The sequence below is a fragment of the Oncorhynchus tshawytscha genome, linkage group LG22 (genome assembly GCF_018296145.1).
Source record: "Oncorhynchus tshawytscha isolate Ot180627B linkage group LG22, Otsh_v2.0, whole genome shotgun sequence".
NCBI lineage: Eukaryota > Metazoa > Chordata > Actinopteri > Salmoniformes > Salmonidae > Oncorhynchus > Oncorhynchus tshawytscha.
In genome coordinates, this window is record NC_056450.1 from 6,429,971 (window position 1) to 6,445,157 (window position 15,187).

Consider the following 15,187-nt stretch of genomic DNA (forward strand, 5'->3'; position numbering starts at 1 on the left):
CGGCAACTCCGGGATTCTGTTCTTTTGCCCATCTACACTGTATTTCTGATAATTTTATGTTATTTTAATGGACAAAAAATGTGCTTTTCTTTCAAAAACAAGGACATTTCTAAGTGACCCCAAACTTTTGAACGGTAGTGTCTATCCAAAAATAATTGTTTTGTATCAAGTAGTATATTTGAGTTTAACCATTAATATTTCTTGTAATATTTGTTCTGTCTTTTCTGGTGGATTAAACAGAAATTGGAGGTTCTGTTACACGTAGCATCACTTTGTCACCTCTGTATTTTCTTTCCCTGGCTTCTGTTTTAGTTTGGCAGAACAGAGGTGATTGACAACACGCTGAATCCAAACTTTGTGCGGAAGTTTTTCCTGGACTTCTTCTTTGAAGAGAAGCAGAACCTCCGCTTTGATGTGTAAGTGACCAACCTCTCGGTCTCCATGCCAACTGGGAAATACCTACTTCTAGACACTTGGAGCTGGTTTCATCAGTTGGGTGTAAACAAATCGGTCTTAAATGCTAGGTCGGGTGTAGCTACACCCGACTTTGGGATCAGAATTTACACCTGTTGCACCAAACAAAAGTAAGACTCGTAGCTAAGTTTTGTTTAAGCAATGCGGGTTCATGAGATGTGAAGCTTCATAATGATGGTTGCTTGGTAGCGCCCATTACTAGGTTGTTAGCATCCTTGTGGTAGTTCTGAACTTTACGAGGCAGGTCCCATCACTTCGCAAAGCCCACCACTACGCATGCATGTTTTCTCAACCACAACTGGATGGATCAATCAATAATTACTGTGGGAATGAATATCAAAAAATATTGGAATAAAGTAGGCTAATGCTATTGTAGGCATTTATCATTATGTTGCTTACTGAAACTACCAAAGTTATCCAACCGTTTTGTTTTAGTTTCATTGAAATGCCGTCTATATATTTGGTTCCTTGACATCTGGCTGGGCAAATAAGCTCATCTATTAATTTGCTAATATCTGATCAGACACAAGTGTATTATTTTGCGATTGACTTGAAAAGATGAGGTTCTGAAATACAGTTGAAGTTGGAAGTTTACATACACTTAGGTTGGAGCCATTTAAGAGAATAAGAGAATAAGAGAATACATTGCATTCAATGGGGGAAAGATTAGTGTCACTATTGATGCCTAGAGATACGCTTCACAGACATGATGCTTAGTTGAATACATTGCATTCAATGGGGGGAAGATTTGTGTCTCACTATTGACGCCTAAAGATAAGTATCAGAGACATGATGCCTAAGTGAATACATTGCATTCAATAAGATTGACGCATAGATATGCATCAAGTAGTTGACACATAAGCCAACTGTATTCATGTCTGTTGGTTCTCTCTCACTCTCTATTCTCTAATCGCCCTCTCCCTCTCTCTTCTCTCTCTTTTTGTCTCCCTCCCTCCTCCTCTCTACCTCCCTTTTTCTTCCTTTGTCTCTCTCGCTCTACCTCCTTTAGAGAGAAATGGAGAGGGGGGATTAGAGAATAGATAGAGAGATGGAGGGGGGAGGGAACAAAAGAAGGAGGCAAAGAGATAGAATCAATTAAATGTATTTATAAATGTATTTATACAGTATTTATACAGCCCTTCTTACATCAGCTGATGTCACAAAGTGCTATACAGAAACCCTGCCCAACACCCCAAAGAGCAAGCAATGCAGATGTAAAAGCATGGTGTCTAAGGAAAACTAACTGGAAAGGCAAGAACCTGGGAAAAAATCTAGAGAAGAACCAGGCTCTGAGAGATGGCCAGTCCTCTTCTGGCTGTGCCCGGTTAAAGGTCAGGGTTCCATAGTCGCATTTAGAAAACTGGATCAGAAGCATGACCAGGAGGACTGGGGACGGGACAGCCAGAAGTCGTCAGGCATGGTCCTAGGGCTGGCACCAAGGTCCTCCAGGAGGGGTAAGAGAGAAAGCAAAAAAGAGTTTGGAGGACTAGAGGGAGCATACTTAAGATCACACAGGACACCAGATAAGACAGACTGACCCAAGCCCGAGCACATAAGACTATTGCAGCATAGATACTGGGGACACTGTGGCCCCGTCCAACGATACCCCCGGACAGGGCCAACCAGACAGGGTATAACCCCACCCACTTTGCCAAAGCACACCACCAGAGGAATATCAAAAGACCACCAACTTACTACCCTGAGAAAAGGCGGAGTATAGCCCACAAAGATCTCCCCCACCGCAAGAGCCTGAGGGGGCACAAAACTGGAGATGGAGAGTGGGAGTTAGAGAATAGATAGATAGAGAGAGGGAGAAACAGGAGGGAGAAAGAGAGAGGGTGAAAGGGATGGAAGAAGGGGGTTGAAGAGAGAAGAGGAGGTGGGATAAAGAAGAGGTAGAGAGAGAGAGAGAGAGAGAGAGAGAGAGGCAAAGAGAGGGAGAGAAAAAGAAGTAGGGATGAGAGAGAGATTAGATGATTAGAGAATAGCGAGAGAGAGAGAAAGAACTGACAGACATGAATGCAATTGACTTATGTGTCAACTACTCTATCCATATCTATGCATCAATCTCATTGAATGCAATGTATTAACTTAAGCATCATGTCTGTGAAGCCTATCTATAGGCATCAATATTGTGACACTAATCCCCCCCCCCCCATTGAATGCAATGCATTCACATACAGTGCATCCGGAAAGTATTCAGGCCCCTTGACTTTTTCCACATTTTGTTACGTTACAGTATTATTCTATAGTTGATTGAATTGTTTTTTTCTCTCATCAACCTACACACAATACCCCATAATGACAAAGCAAAAACAGGTTTTTAGAAATGTCTGCAAATGTATTAAAAATAATAAACTGAAATATCACATTTGCATATCTATTTGAAGAAGGAGAGTGATGGAGTGCTGCATCAGATGACCTGGCCTCCAAAATCACCCGACCTCAACCCAATTGAGATGGTTTGGGATGAGTTGAACCGCAGAGTGAAGGAAAAGCAGTGAACATGTGCTCAGCATATGTGGGAACTCCTTCAAGACTGTTGGAAAAGCATTCCAGGTGAAGCTGGTTGAGAGAATGTCAAGAGTGTGCAAAGCTGTAATCAAGGCAAAGCGTGGCTACTTTGAAGAATGTCAAATATAAAATATATTTTGATTTGTTTAACAGTTTTTTGGTTATTACATGATTCCATATGTGTTATTTCATAGTTTTGATGTCCTCACTATTATTCTACAATGTAGAAAATAGTGAACATAAAGAAAAAAACTGGAATGAATAGGTGTGTCCTGTTTTTATCAAATAAATTCTCTGTAATTATTATTACATGATTAAACTAACTTAATCATGTAACTGTAATTAACTAGGAAGTCGGGGCACCAGAGATAATATTCAGATTACAAAGTTATAATTTTCCTAATATAACTTTCAGATATTTTAATATCTGATCAATTAGTCTTCTAATTAATGAATTATTCTTTACCTCACGTTAGTCTCATTCCAAACGTTGTAAATTGTTGGTTATCTGCACGAACCCAGTCTTCACTATGAATCATCCATACATCAATTGTCTTAAATAATTTATTTACTAACTAAATAATCACAGTAGAAGTAGATATGGTTACAAGGAAATGATAGGGAAATGTACCCTAGTGGGCTAAACCGGCATGGCGGCTTGTTAGACAAAAGGACTGAGGGGGGTGCGAAAGATAAGACACTACAAATATATTTACGCTCAGTGTGTCACGCTCAGTGTGTCATGGCTTGGTTTTTGCTCTGACGCAATGTCAACTGTGGGACCTTTTCTCCATTCATCTTTCCCTTGATCCTGACTAGTCTCCCAGTCCCTGCTGCTGAAAAACATCCCCACAGTATGATGCTGCCACCACCATGCTTCACCGTAGGAATGATGCCAGGTTTCCTCCAGACGTGATGTGAAAATGTGTGCTGTGCCAGAGTGAATATCGGGTTCTCCCTGACCAATTCTTCATTTAAGAAAGATGGAGGTTACTGTGTTCTTGGGGACCTTGAATGCTGCAGACATTTTTTGGTACCCTTCTCCAGATCTGTGCCTCAACACAAAGCTGTCTAAGTGCTCTACAAACAATTTCGTCAGCCTCATGGCTTGGTTTTTGCTCTGACGCACTGTCAACTGTGGGACCTTTTCTCCATTCTGTCAACTGTGGGACCTTGTATAGACAGGTGTGTGCCTTTCCAGATCATGTCCAATCAATTGAATTTACCACAGGCAGACTCATATCAAGTTGTAGAAACATCTCAAGGATGATCAATGGAAACAGGATGCACCTGAGCTCAATTTCAAGTCTCATATTAAAGGGTCGGGAATACTTATGTAAATAAGGCATTTCTGTTTCTTATTTGTAATAAATTTGCACAAATAATAAAAAACTGTTCTCGCTTTGTTATTCTGGGGGTATTGTGTGTAGATTGCTGAGGAAAAAATGATATTTCATCCATTTTAGAATAAGGCTGTAACGTAACAAAATGTGGAAAAAGTCAATGAATACTTTCCGAAGGCACTGTCGGCATCATGTGTCTAGAAGTGTATATTTTTGTAAAAACGACCAGATTGATGCTTTTCAATTATATACTGTAGTGTTGTATTCAATTCTATCTGATAAAAAATATAAAAATTCTGGCTAGGCTAAGAAGCTAAAATAAACCTTTAATTTATACATAGGACCAATTAATAATGATCTGTCTCAAGCATTTTCTTTGCTTCTTTGTTATTCTTTCAGAACACAGGGTTAGCCAAGTGCCTCAGTCCTTCTCACAGGTTGTCATTCAGGGAGCCACCATAACGGGCTTACCAATCATAGATCCAGCTCAAGCCTTTTCATTTATCACATTGATTATGTGCTGTCATTACATCCACTTGGCTTTGCTGGTAAGCCACCCCCACCTCTTATTCCAGATCTAGATAAAGATTACCTAGGTGCCATTATAGCTTTAATGTAGTCAACGATATACAGTAGGCTTTGTTTTTTTGTCTTTCTAAACTGAACATCGTCTAAACTGTGTGGCTGTGTGAGAGCTAAATCTTACATCTCGCTCATCTCAATATCTGCATTGCTGCTCGTGGCAGAAATATACAACTGCATAATTGTATGATTGAACCTCAAAATGTGGAGGCCGAAACTGGGTTAACCGTGTAAAGAAAATGCGGATGAACAAAAAGACATCATTACTGAAAGATTAAACGGGATGGAAGACTTCAGTCGCAATTCAAATCAACATTTCCCAGAAAGTGGAATAATTCCTGGAATAGATAATACCACAACTATTTTTACAGGAGAACTTCACACAGGGTCCCACAATCCAACGAGCACATTGAACGGTTGGCCCAAGAGGGGACATGAGCAGCAAACCAAGGGGCATCACCAAATAAGACAGGAGAATTACACCAGATAGGACAGACTGACCCAAGTCCCGGCACATAGACTATTGCAGCACAGATACTAGCAACTGAGATGGGGGGGGTTAGGGGACATGTGGCCTCATCTGACGATATCCCCGGACAGGGCCAAAGAGGCAGGATATAACTCCACCCACTTTGCCAAAGCACAGCCCCCACACCACTAGAGGGATATCAACAGACCACCAACTTACCACCCTGAGACAAGGCTGAGTATAGCCCACAAAGATCTCCCCCACCGCATGAGCTCCAATGCCAAATCGGTGTCTTGTTTGCAACAAAACTGTCCCTGTTTTCAAATCTGAGACGTCATTACGAATCCGAGCATGGTACTTTACTTTTCCACCCCAGACAGAATAGGCCTACTGGCACAGAAAAAAATGTAAGCTTTAACTGCTGGCTACTCTTCTTACGTGGCTTAACCCAATGTGAAAAGGTCACAAGTTTTTCCCTAAAAGCTGTCTGGGTTTAAACATCTTCTATTGTACAGAAAGTTAATAGCTTAATCAATTGATAGTGTCAAAATTAGATTACTTCTAAAGCAAAGTCAGCCTCTGAATGTCAAAGAACAAAACATTGATATCCCCATATGCATCGGAGTAACGTCTTTCCTTGTAACGGATTTCCTCCTCTTCGTCTGAGGAGGAGTAAGGATCGGACCAAAACGCAGCGTGGTATGTGTCCATATTGATTTATTCAAAAACACAACTGAACACTGGAACAAAATAATAAACGTGAAATATACAAAACCGAAACAGTACCGTGTGGCCCAAACACACGGAAACAAACACCCACAAACCAAAAGTGAAACCCAGGCTACCTAAGTATGATTCTCAATCAGAGACAACTAACGACACCTGCCTCTGATTGAGAACCATACTAGGCCGAACACAAAAACCAACATAGAACAACAAACATAGACTGCCCACACCAACGCACGTCCTGACCATACTAAAACAAAGATTAAAATAACAGAACTATGGTCAGAACCTGACATTCCTGGGTATTTTACAGCTTGTTTCTAGCATGAAGCATCCCGGACCAAAGCGCTGTTACAGGTCACTTTATATAAACAAATTAGTTTTATTTTCTTAAAATTCTTAAGCTAACAAGGGGTAGTCCTGTACTTTTCTTTTTTTTTTTACCAGTTTCTTTAATAAAAGCTAGGCCTATGGCACCCTCTCATACCCCCTCAATTTGAGTCTTGATTTTAATTTAACAGCCCTTCACTAATATGGAGGTAGGCTAATCTATGGATAGAGCAGCCATAGGCTAATTTCGTCTGTCAAACAGGTAGGCCTACATCTTATTTCTTAAATAGGAAGAAATAGACTCCAACACAAAGCCCTATTTGTCATATGTCTAGGTGATGCTGGTAAGGCGGAGTCAGTTGCAGGACACAGAGATGAGTAATAACCGTTACTTTACTCAAAAACAATATTCCATAAAGGAGACTAAATAATCCAGGTCACAAAACAAGACAACTTGACAATAACAAACACGCACAAAACCAAGGGGGAAACCAGAGGGAACAATGATTATAGAATGGAAACCAGGTGTGTATAATGAAGACAAAACAAATCGAAAATGAAACATGGGATCGGTGGTGACTAGAAAACCGGTGACGTCGACCGCCGAACGCCGCCTGAACAAGGAGAGGGACCAACTTCGGCGGAAGTCGTGACACTATTGTTGTTAGTCTAATTGTAAAGTCTAATTAAAAGGAAGACGGTTTAAATTAATTATGCTTACTTGAATTAGCCTACTTTCAGCACCATGAGCTGCCCATTTCCGATTGATTGTGCCCCGGCTGCTGCTTCAAGTTTTAGTACCACAATGTAAATTAGTCGAATCTGGCTTTATAATGAGGTCAATAACTCTGATAAATACATCATGGGCAAGAAACATATTGTGTTTAATCAAATCTATTGTAGTAGCAAGCTATCATAGTTGACCTCCAGTCCTCCATCTCAACTTTGCGCTCTCCTTTTCAAACTGAACAGAACATAAACTATAGGCTAGTCTGCGTGCAATATAGTATATTTTTGGGTCTAGGCCTAATCAAAAATAAATAATCAGAAGGAGCTTTTGACTTTTTGTAAACTTTTTGGTGTGCTGCTTAAGCAATGGCTGTGCTGTGAAGGGCTACGGTGGCAGTTCAGGAGGACATAATGAAACATGGGATCGGTGGTGACTAGAAAACCGGTGACTTAAGCAGCACACCAAAAAGTTTACAAAAAGTCAAAAGCTCCTTCTGATTATTTATTTTTGATTAGGCCTAGACCCAAAAATATATTATATTGCGCGCAGACTAGCCTATAGTTTATGTTCCTCCTGAACTGCCACCATAGCCCTTCACAGCACAGCCATTGCTTAAGCAGCACACCAAAAAGTTTTTGATCAGCAAGAGCAGGCCAGGGCTCAGGGTTGGAGTATCCATTGCAGTGTGTAATGCAGCCAAGTTTTATGTACACTAGCTAGATAGAAATATAATTCTGCTCTGTGCTTTTCCGATCATGCACTTCGTAGCCTATTGATATTGTGAAACTGTCACGTTCGGACCTTTATTTCCTTTGTTTAGTATGTATTTAGTATGGTCAGGGCGCGAGTTGGGGTGGGCAGTCTGTTTTTCTATGATTTGGGGATTTGTATGTTTCGGTCTAGTATAGTTCTCAATCAGAGGCAGGTGTCATTAGTTGTCTCTGATTGAGAATCATACTTAGGTAGCCTGGGTTGCACTGTTTGTTTGTGGGTGATTGTCTATGCTAGTTGCTTGTGTCAGCACAGGTCTCATTTATAGCTTCACGGTCGTTATTGGTTTATTGTTTTTGTATTCAGTGTTCAGTACTTTCTTTAATTAAATATTCACCATGAACACATACAACGCCGCATTTTGGTCCTCCGATCCTTCTCACCTCTCCTCTTCAGATGAAGAGGAGGAAGACCGTGAGAGAAACCAGCGGAGAATCAGACATGAGAGGCGACATCTGGGATAAATTCTAAAACACTGAGAAATATTGACATTTCATCAATTACAAATTACATGACCCTCCCCTGGTCTAGATTTAAAAAAAATAGTAAACCCTCCCCTTGACTGAAATTGAAAAAGCATGACCCTCCCCCTATTTTCCTCCTGGTAACCATACTGTACATTTCGATCTGTACCTATGTATTCAACCTATTTGTTATGGCAAGCCTAAATAAGTTCAGGAGTAGAAATGTGGTTAACAAGTCACATAATGCGTTGCATGGACACACTGTGAAAAAAATAGCGTTTAACATGATTTTGGAATAACTACCTCATCTCTGTACCCCACACATACAATTATCTGTAAGGTCCCTCAGTCGAGTAGTGATTTTCAGGCACAGATTCAACCACAAAGACCAGGGAGGTTGTCCAATGCCTCGCACAGAAGACCAACTATTTGTAGATGGGTAAAATAAAAAAAGCAGACAATGAATATCCTTTTGAGCATGGTGAAGTTATTAACTCCATTACAAAGATACAGGCATCCTTCCTAACACTGTTGGTGGAGAGGAAGGAAACCACTCAGGGATTTCACCATTAGGCCAATGGTGATTTTAAAACAATTACAGAGTTTAATGGCTGTGATAGGAGAAAACTGAGGATAGATTAACAACATTGTAGTCACTTAACAATACTAACCTAAATGACAGAGTAAAAAGAAGTCTGTACAGAATAAAAATATTCCAAAACATTCCTAATATTTTCAATACGACACAAGTAATGCTGCAAAAAATGTGGCAAAAACATGAACCTTTTGTACTTAATATAAAGCATTATTTTTGGGGCAAATCAATTAATGATTACCACTCTTAACGTTTTCAAGCATGGTGGTAGCTGCATCATGTTATGGATATGCTTGTCATCGGCAAGGACTGGGGAGTTTTCAGGATAAAAATAAACGGAATGGAGCTAAGCACAGGCAAAATCCTTGAAGAAAACCTTGTTCAGTCTGCTTTCCAATAGCCACTGGGAGACAAATGTACCTTTCAGCAGGAAAATAACCTAAAACTCTAGGTTAAATATACACTGGAGTTGCTTACCAAGACTACATTGAATGTTCCTGAGTGGCCTAGTTACAGTTTTAACTTAAATCGACCTGAAAAATCTATGGCAAAACTTGGCTGTCTAGCAAGGATCAACAACAAACTTGACAGAACTTGAAGAGTAAAAAAATTAAGTAATTGGCAAATATTTTACAATCCAGGTTTGTAAAGCTCTTAGAGAAAAAAAAGTGATTTGAACATCAGGGTGTTGAATACTCATCTAATCAGGATGTATTAGTGTTGTATTTTTCTGGTTCGATTCCAGGCTGTATCACAAGCCGCTGTGATTGGGAGTCCCATAGGGCAGCGCACAATTGGCCTAGTGTCGTTGCCTCGTTAAATAAAAGTTAAATAAATAAATGTGTAGCCAGTTGATGTGATAACTGTCTTAACCTGTCTTAACCTTGTCAATTAAATGTTAACTGCAAAGTAGGCTTACCTGGCAGAAGTACATAATTAGTTATTTGCAAACTTTGCCATGAATGAGCAGTAGCAATACAGAACCATCGCCAAAACGGCACATTCATCACTCGCTAGATGCAAAATTAAGGGGGATTACACAAAAAACAAAATAAGCCAGTTTCTTCCAGACCTATAAATTTTTTTTATTCTGATGTGATTTAAGTATTGACTTGGACTCAGAACATCCATTTTCGTTGTTTCTCGATGAACAATTGTAAGTTGGGGTGTGAAAAAAAATAACATACTAAAACCAGGAAAAATAAAACTGAGAACGTATTCTGGGAAAATATACAACATAACATGGGGGGGGAAATCACAGCATTTATAAGGTCCCACTTAGAGTTTTTAATAACCATTATTTTACTAGGTGTATTGACAGAAAACATTACTTTCTCTTTTACACTAAAGACCTGGGGAAGAGAAGAATGTGCTTATTTGAAAAGAAGAAAAAAATGAGTAGCTCTCATGCTAGAAAAGGTTGGAGACCCCTGATTTAGAATGCCTGAAGCTTTAATCTATTTATATCGTCAGTATTATCCACAACTTGATATTGGGATGGGTCTTTACTAGGACTGTCAAACGGTCCTAATTTTTTTGTTTGCTAAAATTTGGCCCTAAAGAAAGATTTTCCCATTTGAAGTTTAACACTTCTGCGCACACACACACACACACACACACACACACACACACACACATACTGTTAACATGTGTGACATAGAATGTAAATGGAATTGTGCAGCCAGCCAAAAATAATTCAGGTATTTTTCTTTTTTGAAAAAGAATAACGCCAACATCTGTTATTTACAAGAAACTCCCCTATCACTAGTGCTGTCACGATACCAGAATGTTGACTTCGATACCAGGTTTAGTATATCGAAATACTCGATACCATCATGATTCTCGATACCAAAACAATACCAAACGATAACACAGCAAAAAAACAACGTATATTAGCCAAAGCCACAGAATGGAATTTGATCCGGACAGATAAACGCAGCTACTGCTCTGTTTTACATAAACATTTTTCAGACAGCCGTGTATGTGTTCATGAATTAATTATACAATTATACACTGCTCAAAAAAACAAACGGAACACTTAAACAACACAATGTAACTCCAAGTCAATCACACTTCTGTGAAATCATACTGTCCACTTAAGGGAGCAACACTGATTGACAATAAATTTCACATGCTGTTGTGCAAATGGAATAGACAACAGGTGGAAATTATAGGCATTTAGCAAGACACCCTCCCAATAAAGGAGTGGTTCTGTAGGTGGGGACCACAGACCACTTCTCAGTTCCTATGCTTCCTGGCTGATGTTTTGGTCACCTTTGAATGTTGGCGGTGCTTTCACTCTAGTGGTAGCATGAGACGGAGTCTACAACCCACACAAGTGACTCAGGTAGTGCAGCTCATCCAGGATGGCACATCAATGTGAGATGTGGCAAGAAGGTTTGCTGTGTCTGTCAGCGTAGTGTCCAGAGCTTGGAGGCGCTACCAGGAGACAGGCAAGTACATCAGGAGATGTGGAGGAGGCCGTAGGAGGGCAACAACCCAGCAGCAGGACCGCTACCTCCGCCTTTTGCAAGGAGGAGCAGGAGGAGCACTGCCAGAGCCCTGCAAAATGACCTCCAGCAGGCCACAAATGTGCATGTGTCTGCTCAAACGGTCAGCAACAGACTCCATGAGGGAGTTATGAGGGCCCGACGTCCACAGGTGGGGTTTGTGCTTACAGCCCAACACCGTGCAGGACGTTTGGCCTTTGCCAGAGAACACCAAGATTGGCAAATTCGCCACTGGCGCCCTGTGCTCTTCACAGATGAATGCAGGTTCACACTGAGCACATGTGACAGACGTGACAGCCTGGAGACGCCGTGGAGAACGTTCTGCTGCCTGCAACATCCTCCAGAATGACCGCTTTGGCGGTGGGTCAGTCATGGTGTGGGGTGGCATTTCTTTGGGGGGCCTCACAGCCCTCCATGTGCTCACCAGAGGTAGCCTGACTGCCATTAGGTTCCGAGATGAGATCCTCAGACCCCTTGTGAGACCATATGCTGCTGTAGTTGGCCCTGGGTTCCTCCTAATGCAAGACAATGCTAGACCTCATGTGGCTGGAGTGTGTCAGCAGTTCCTGCAAGAGGAAGGCATTGATGCTATGGACTAGCCCGCCCGTTTCCCAGACCTGAATCCAATTGAGCACATCTGGGACATCATGTCTCGCTCCATCCACCAACGCCACGTTGCACCACAGACTGTCCAGAAGTTGGCGGATGCTTTAGTCCAGGTCTGGGAGGAGATCCCTCAGGAGACCATCCACCACCTCATCAGGAGCATGCCCAGGCATTGTAGGAGGTCATACAGGCACGTGGAGGCCACACACACTACTGAGCCTCATTTTGACTTGTTTTAAGGACATTACATCAAAGTTGGATCAGCCTGTAGTGTGGTTTTCCACTTTAATTTTGAGTGTGACTCCAAATCCAGACCTGTGTTATTTTAGTGTTCCCTTTATTTTTTTGAGCAGTGTACAATCAATTTGACATTGCTTCATCATAATCTGGATGAACCTAAAGCAACTAGCATTGAAACCATACTGAAAGTAGCTGCTATGCCAAAGAAGTTGATTGCCAAGTTATATCAAGGGTTATTAAATCTCTACCTGATAGCTCAGAACCTATCAGGAGATCTGAAGGAAGATATTGATGAGAATGATTGGTCACATATATAGTATGTGAGAGTGTTCATATCTGCTCCTACAACTTTAGACATAAATTATTGCAATTTAAGATAATCCATAGGATTTACTACACTCCTGCCAGAATGCAATGTAATGCACCCAGACATGTCATATACTCTGTTGGAGATGCGAAAAAACTAAAAGGAACCGTATTATATATGCTGTGGTCCTATGACAAACTGATGCCATTTTGGGATAACGTCTGTGCCATTATATCATTGTGTTGGAATTTATCCATCTCCACAATCACGTTTGTTGTAAAATGTCAATATTGTTTACCAAAATCAAAGAAAGTTTTGTATAGCTATCAATTGAAAAGCATCACACTCACCTTCAATAATGAACTCGAGAGCTATGTACACTATGTACACTCTTCACTATGTACACTGTTCACCATGTACACTGAACAAAAAAAGCAACATGACAAAATCTCAAAGATTTTACTGAGTTATAGTTCATTGGGAAACCAGTCTATTGAAATAAATAAATGAGGCTCAAATCTATGGATTTCCCATGACTGGGAATACAGATACAGTGGCAAGAACAAGTATGTGAACCCTTTGGAATTACCTGGATTTCTGCATAAACTGGTCATCAAATTTGATCTGATCTTCATCTAAGTCACAACAATAGACAAACATAGTGTGCTTAAACTAATAACACACAAAGTATTGTATTTTTCTTGTCTATATTGAATACATCATTTAAACATTCACAGTGTAGGTTGTAAAAAGTATGTGAACCTCTAGGCTAACCTTTCCAAAAGCTAATTGGAGTCAGGAGTCAGCTAACCTGGAGTCCAATCAATGACACGAGATTGGAGATGTTGGTTAGAGCTGCCTTGCCCTATAAAAAACACTCACAAAATGTGAGTTTGCTATTCATAAGAAGCCTTGCCTGATGTGAACCATGCCTCGAACAAAAGAGATCTCAGAAGACCTAAGATTAAGAAATGTTGACCTGCATGAAGCTGGAAAGGGTTACAAAAGTATCTTTAAAGTAGCCTTGATGTTCATCAGTCCTTGGTAAGACAAATTGTCTATATATGGAGAAAGTTCAGTACTGTTGCTACTCTCCCTAGGGGTGGCTATCCTGCAAAGGTGACTGCAAGAGCACAGTGCAGAATGCTCAATGAGGTTAAGAAGAATCCTAGAGTGTCAGCTAAAGACTTACAGAAATCTCTGGAACATGCTAACATCTCTGTTGACGAGTCTACGATACGTAAAACACTAAACAAGAATGGTGTTCATGGGAGGACACCACGGAAGAAGCCACTGCTGTCCAAAAAAAACCTTGCTGCACGTCTGAAGTTTGCAAAAGTGCACCTGGATGTTCCACAGCGCTACAGGCAAAATATTCTGTGGACAGATGAAACTACAGTTTTGTTAGGAAGGAACACACAACACTGTATGTGGAGAGAAAAAGGGCATAGCACACCAACATCAACCTCATCCCAACTGTAAAGCATGGTGGAGGGAGCATCATGGTTTGGGGCTGCTTTGCTGCCTCAGGGCCTAGACAGCTTGCTATCATCAATGGAAAAATGATTTCCCAAATTTATCAAGATATTTTGCAGGACAATGTTAGGCTATTTGTCCGCCAACTGAAGCGCAACAGAAGTTGGGTGATGCACCAGGACAATGACCCAAAACACAGAAGTAAATCAACAACAGAATGGCTTCAACAAAAGAAAATTCTAGAGTGGCCCAGTCAGAGTCCTCACCTTAGCCCGATTGAGATGCTGTGGCATGACCTCAAGAGAGCAGTTCACACCAGACATCCCAAGAATAATGTTGAACTGAAACATTTTTGTAAAGAGGAATGGTCCAAAATTCCTTCTGACCATTGTGCAGGTCTGCTGCCTAGAAGTCCAGCATCCCGGAGTCGCCTCTTCAAGGATAAAGTTGAGACTGGTGTTTTGCGGGTACTATTTAATGAAGCTGCCAGTTGAGGACTTGTGAGGCATCTGTTTCTCAAACTAGACACTACTGTACTTGTCCTTTAGCTCAGTTGTGCACCGGGGCCTCCCACTCCTCTTTCGATTCTGGTTCGAGACAGTTTGTAGTGTTCTGTGAAGGGAGTAGCACACAGCATTGTACGAGATCTTCAGTTTCTTGGCAATTTCTTGCATGGAATAGCCTTCATTTCTCAGAACAAGAACAGACTGACGAGTTTCATAAGAAAGTCCTTTGTTTCTGGCCATTTTGAGTCTGTATTCGAACCCGCTGATGCTCCAGATACTCAACTAGTCTAAAGAAGGCCAGTTTTATTGCTTCTTTAATCAGGACAACATTTTTCAGCTGTGCTAACATAATTGCAAAAGGGTTTTCTAATGATCAATTAGCCTTTTAAAAGGATACACTTGGATTAGCTAACACAACATGCCATTGGAATACAGGAGTGATGGTTGCTGCTCTGTACTCCTATGTAGATATTCCTGTAACGGTTTTCTTGACTTGAAGGAGAGGCGGACCAAAGCGCTGCGTTGTTATTTTGATTCATGTTTA

At 40.8% G+C, this 15,187-nt stretch overlaps 1 protein-coding gene across 1 annotated transcript in view; it reads left to right on the plus strand.

Annotated features, from left to right (window-relative positions):
- Positions 1-15,187, plus strand: part of LOC112221635 (copine-9-like) — a 111,666-nt gene that overhangs the window by 37,474 nt on the left and 59,005 nt on the right. The window contains exon 4 of the mRNA XM_042303613.1: positions 313-416. Within this exon, the coding sequence (XP_042159547.1) occupies positions 313-416 (104 nt within the window). The remainder of the gene's footprint in view (positions 1-312; positions 417-15,187) is intronic.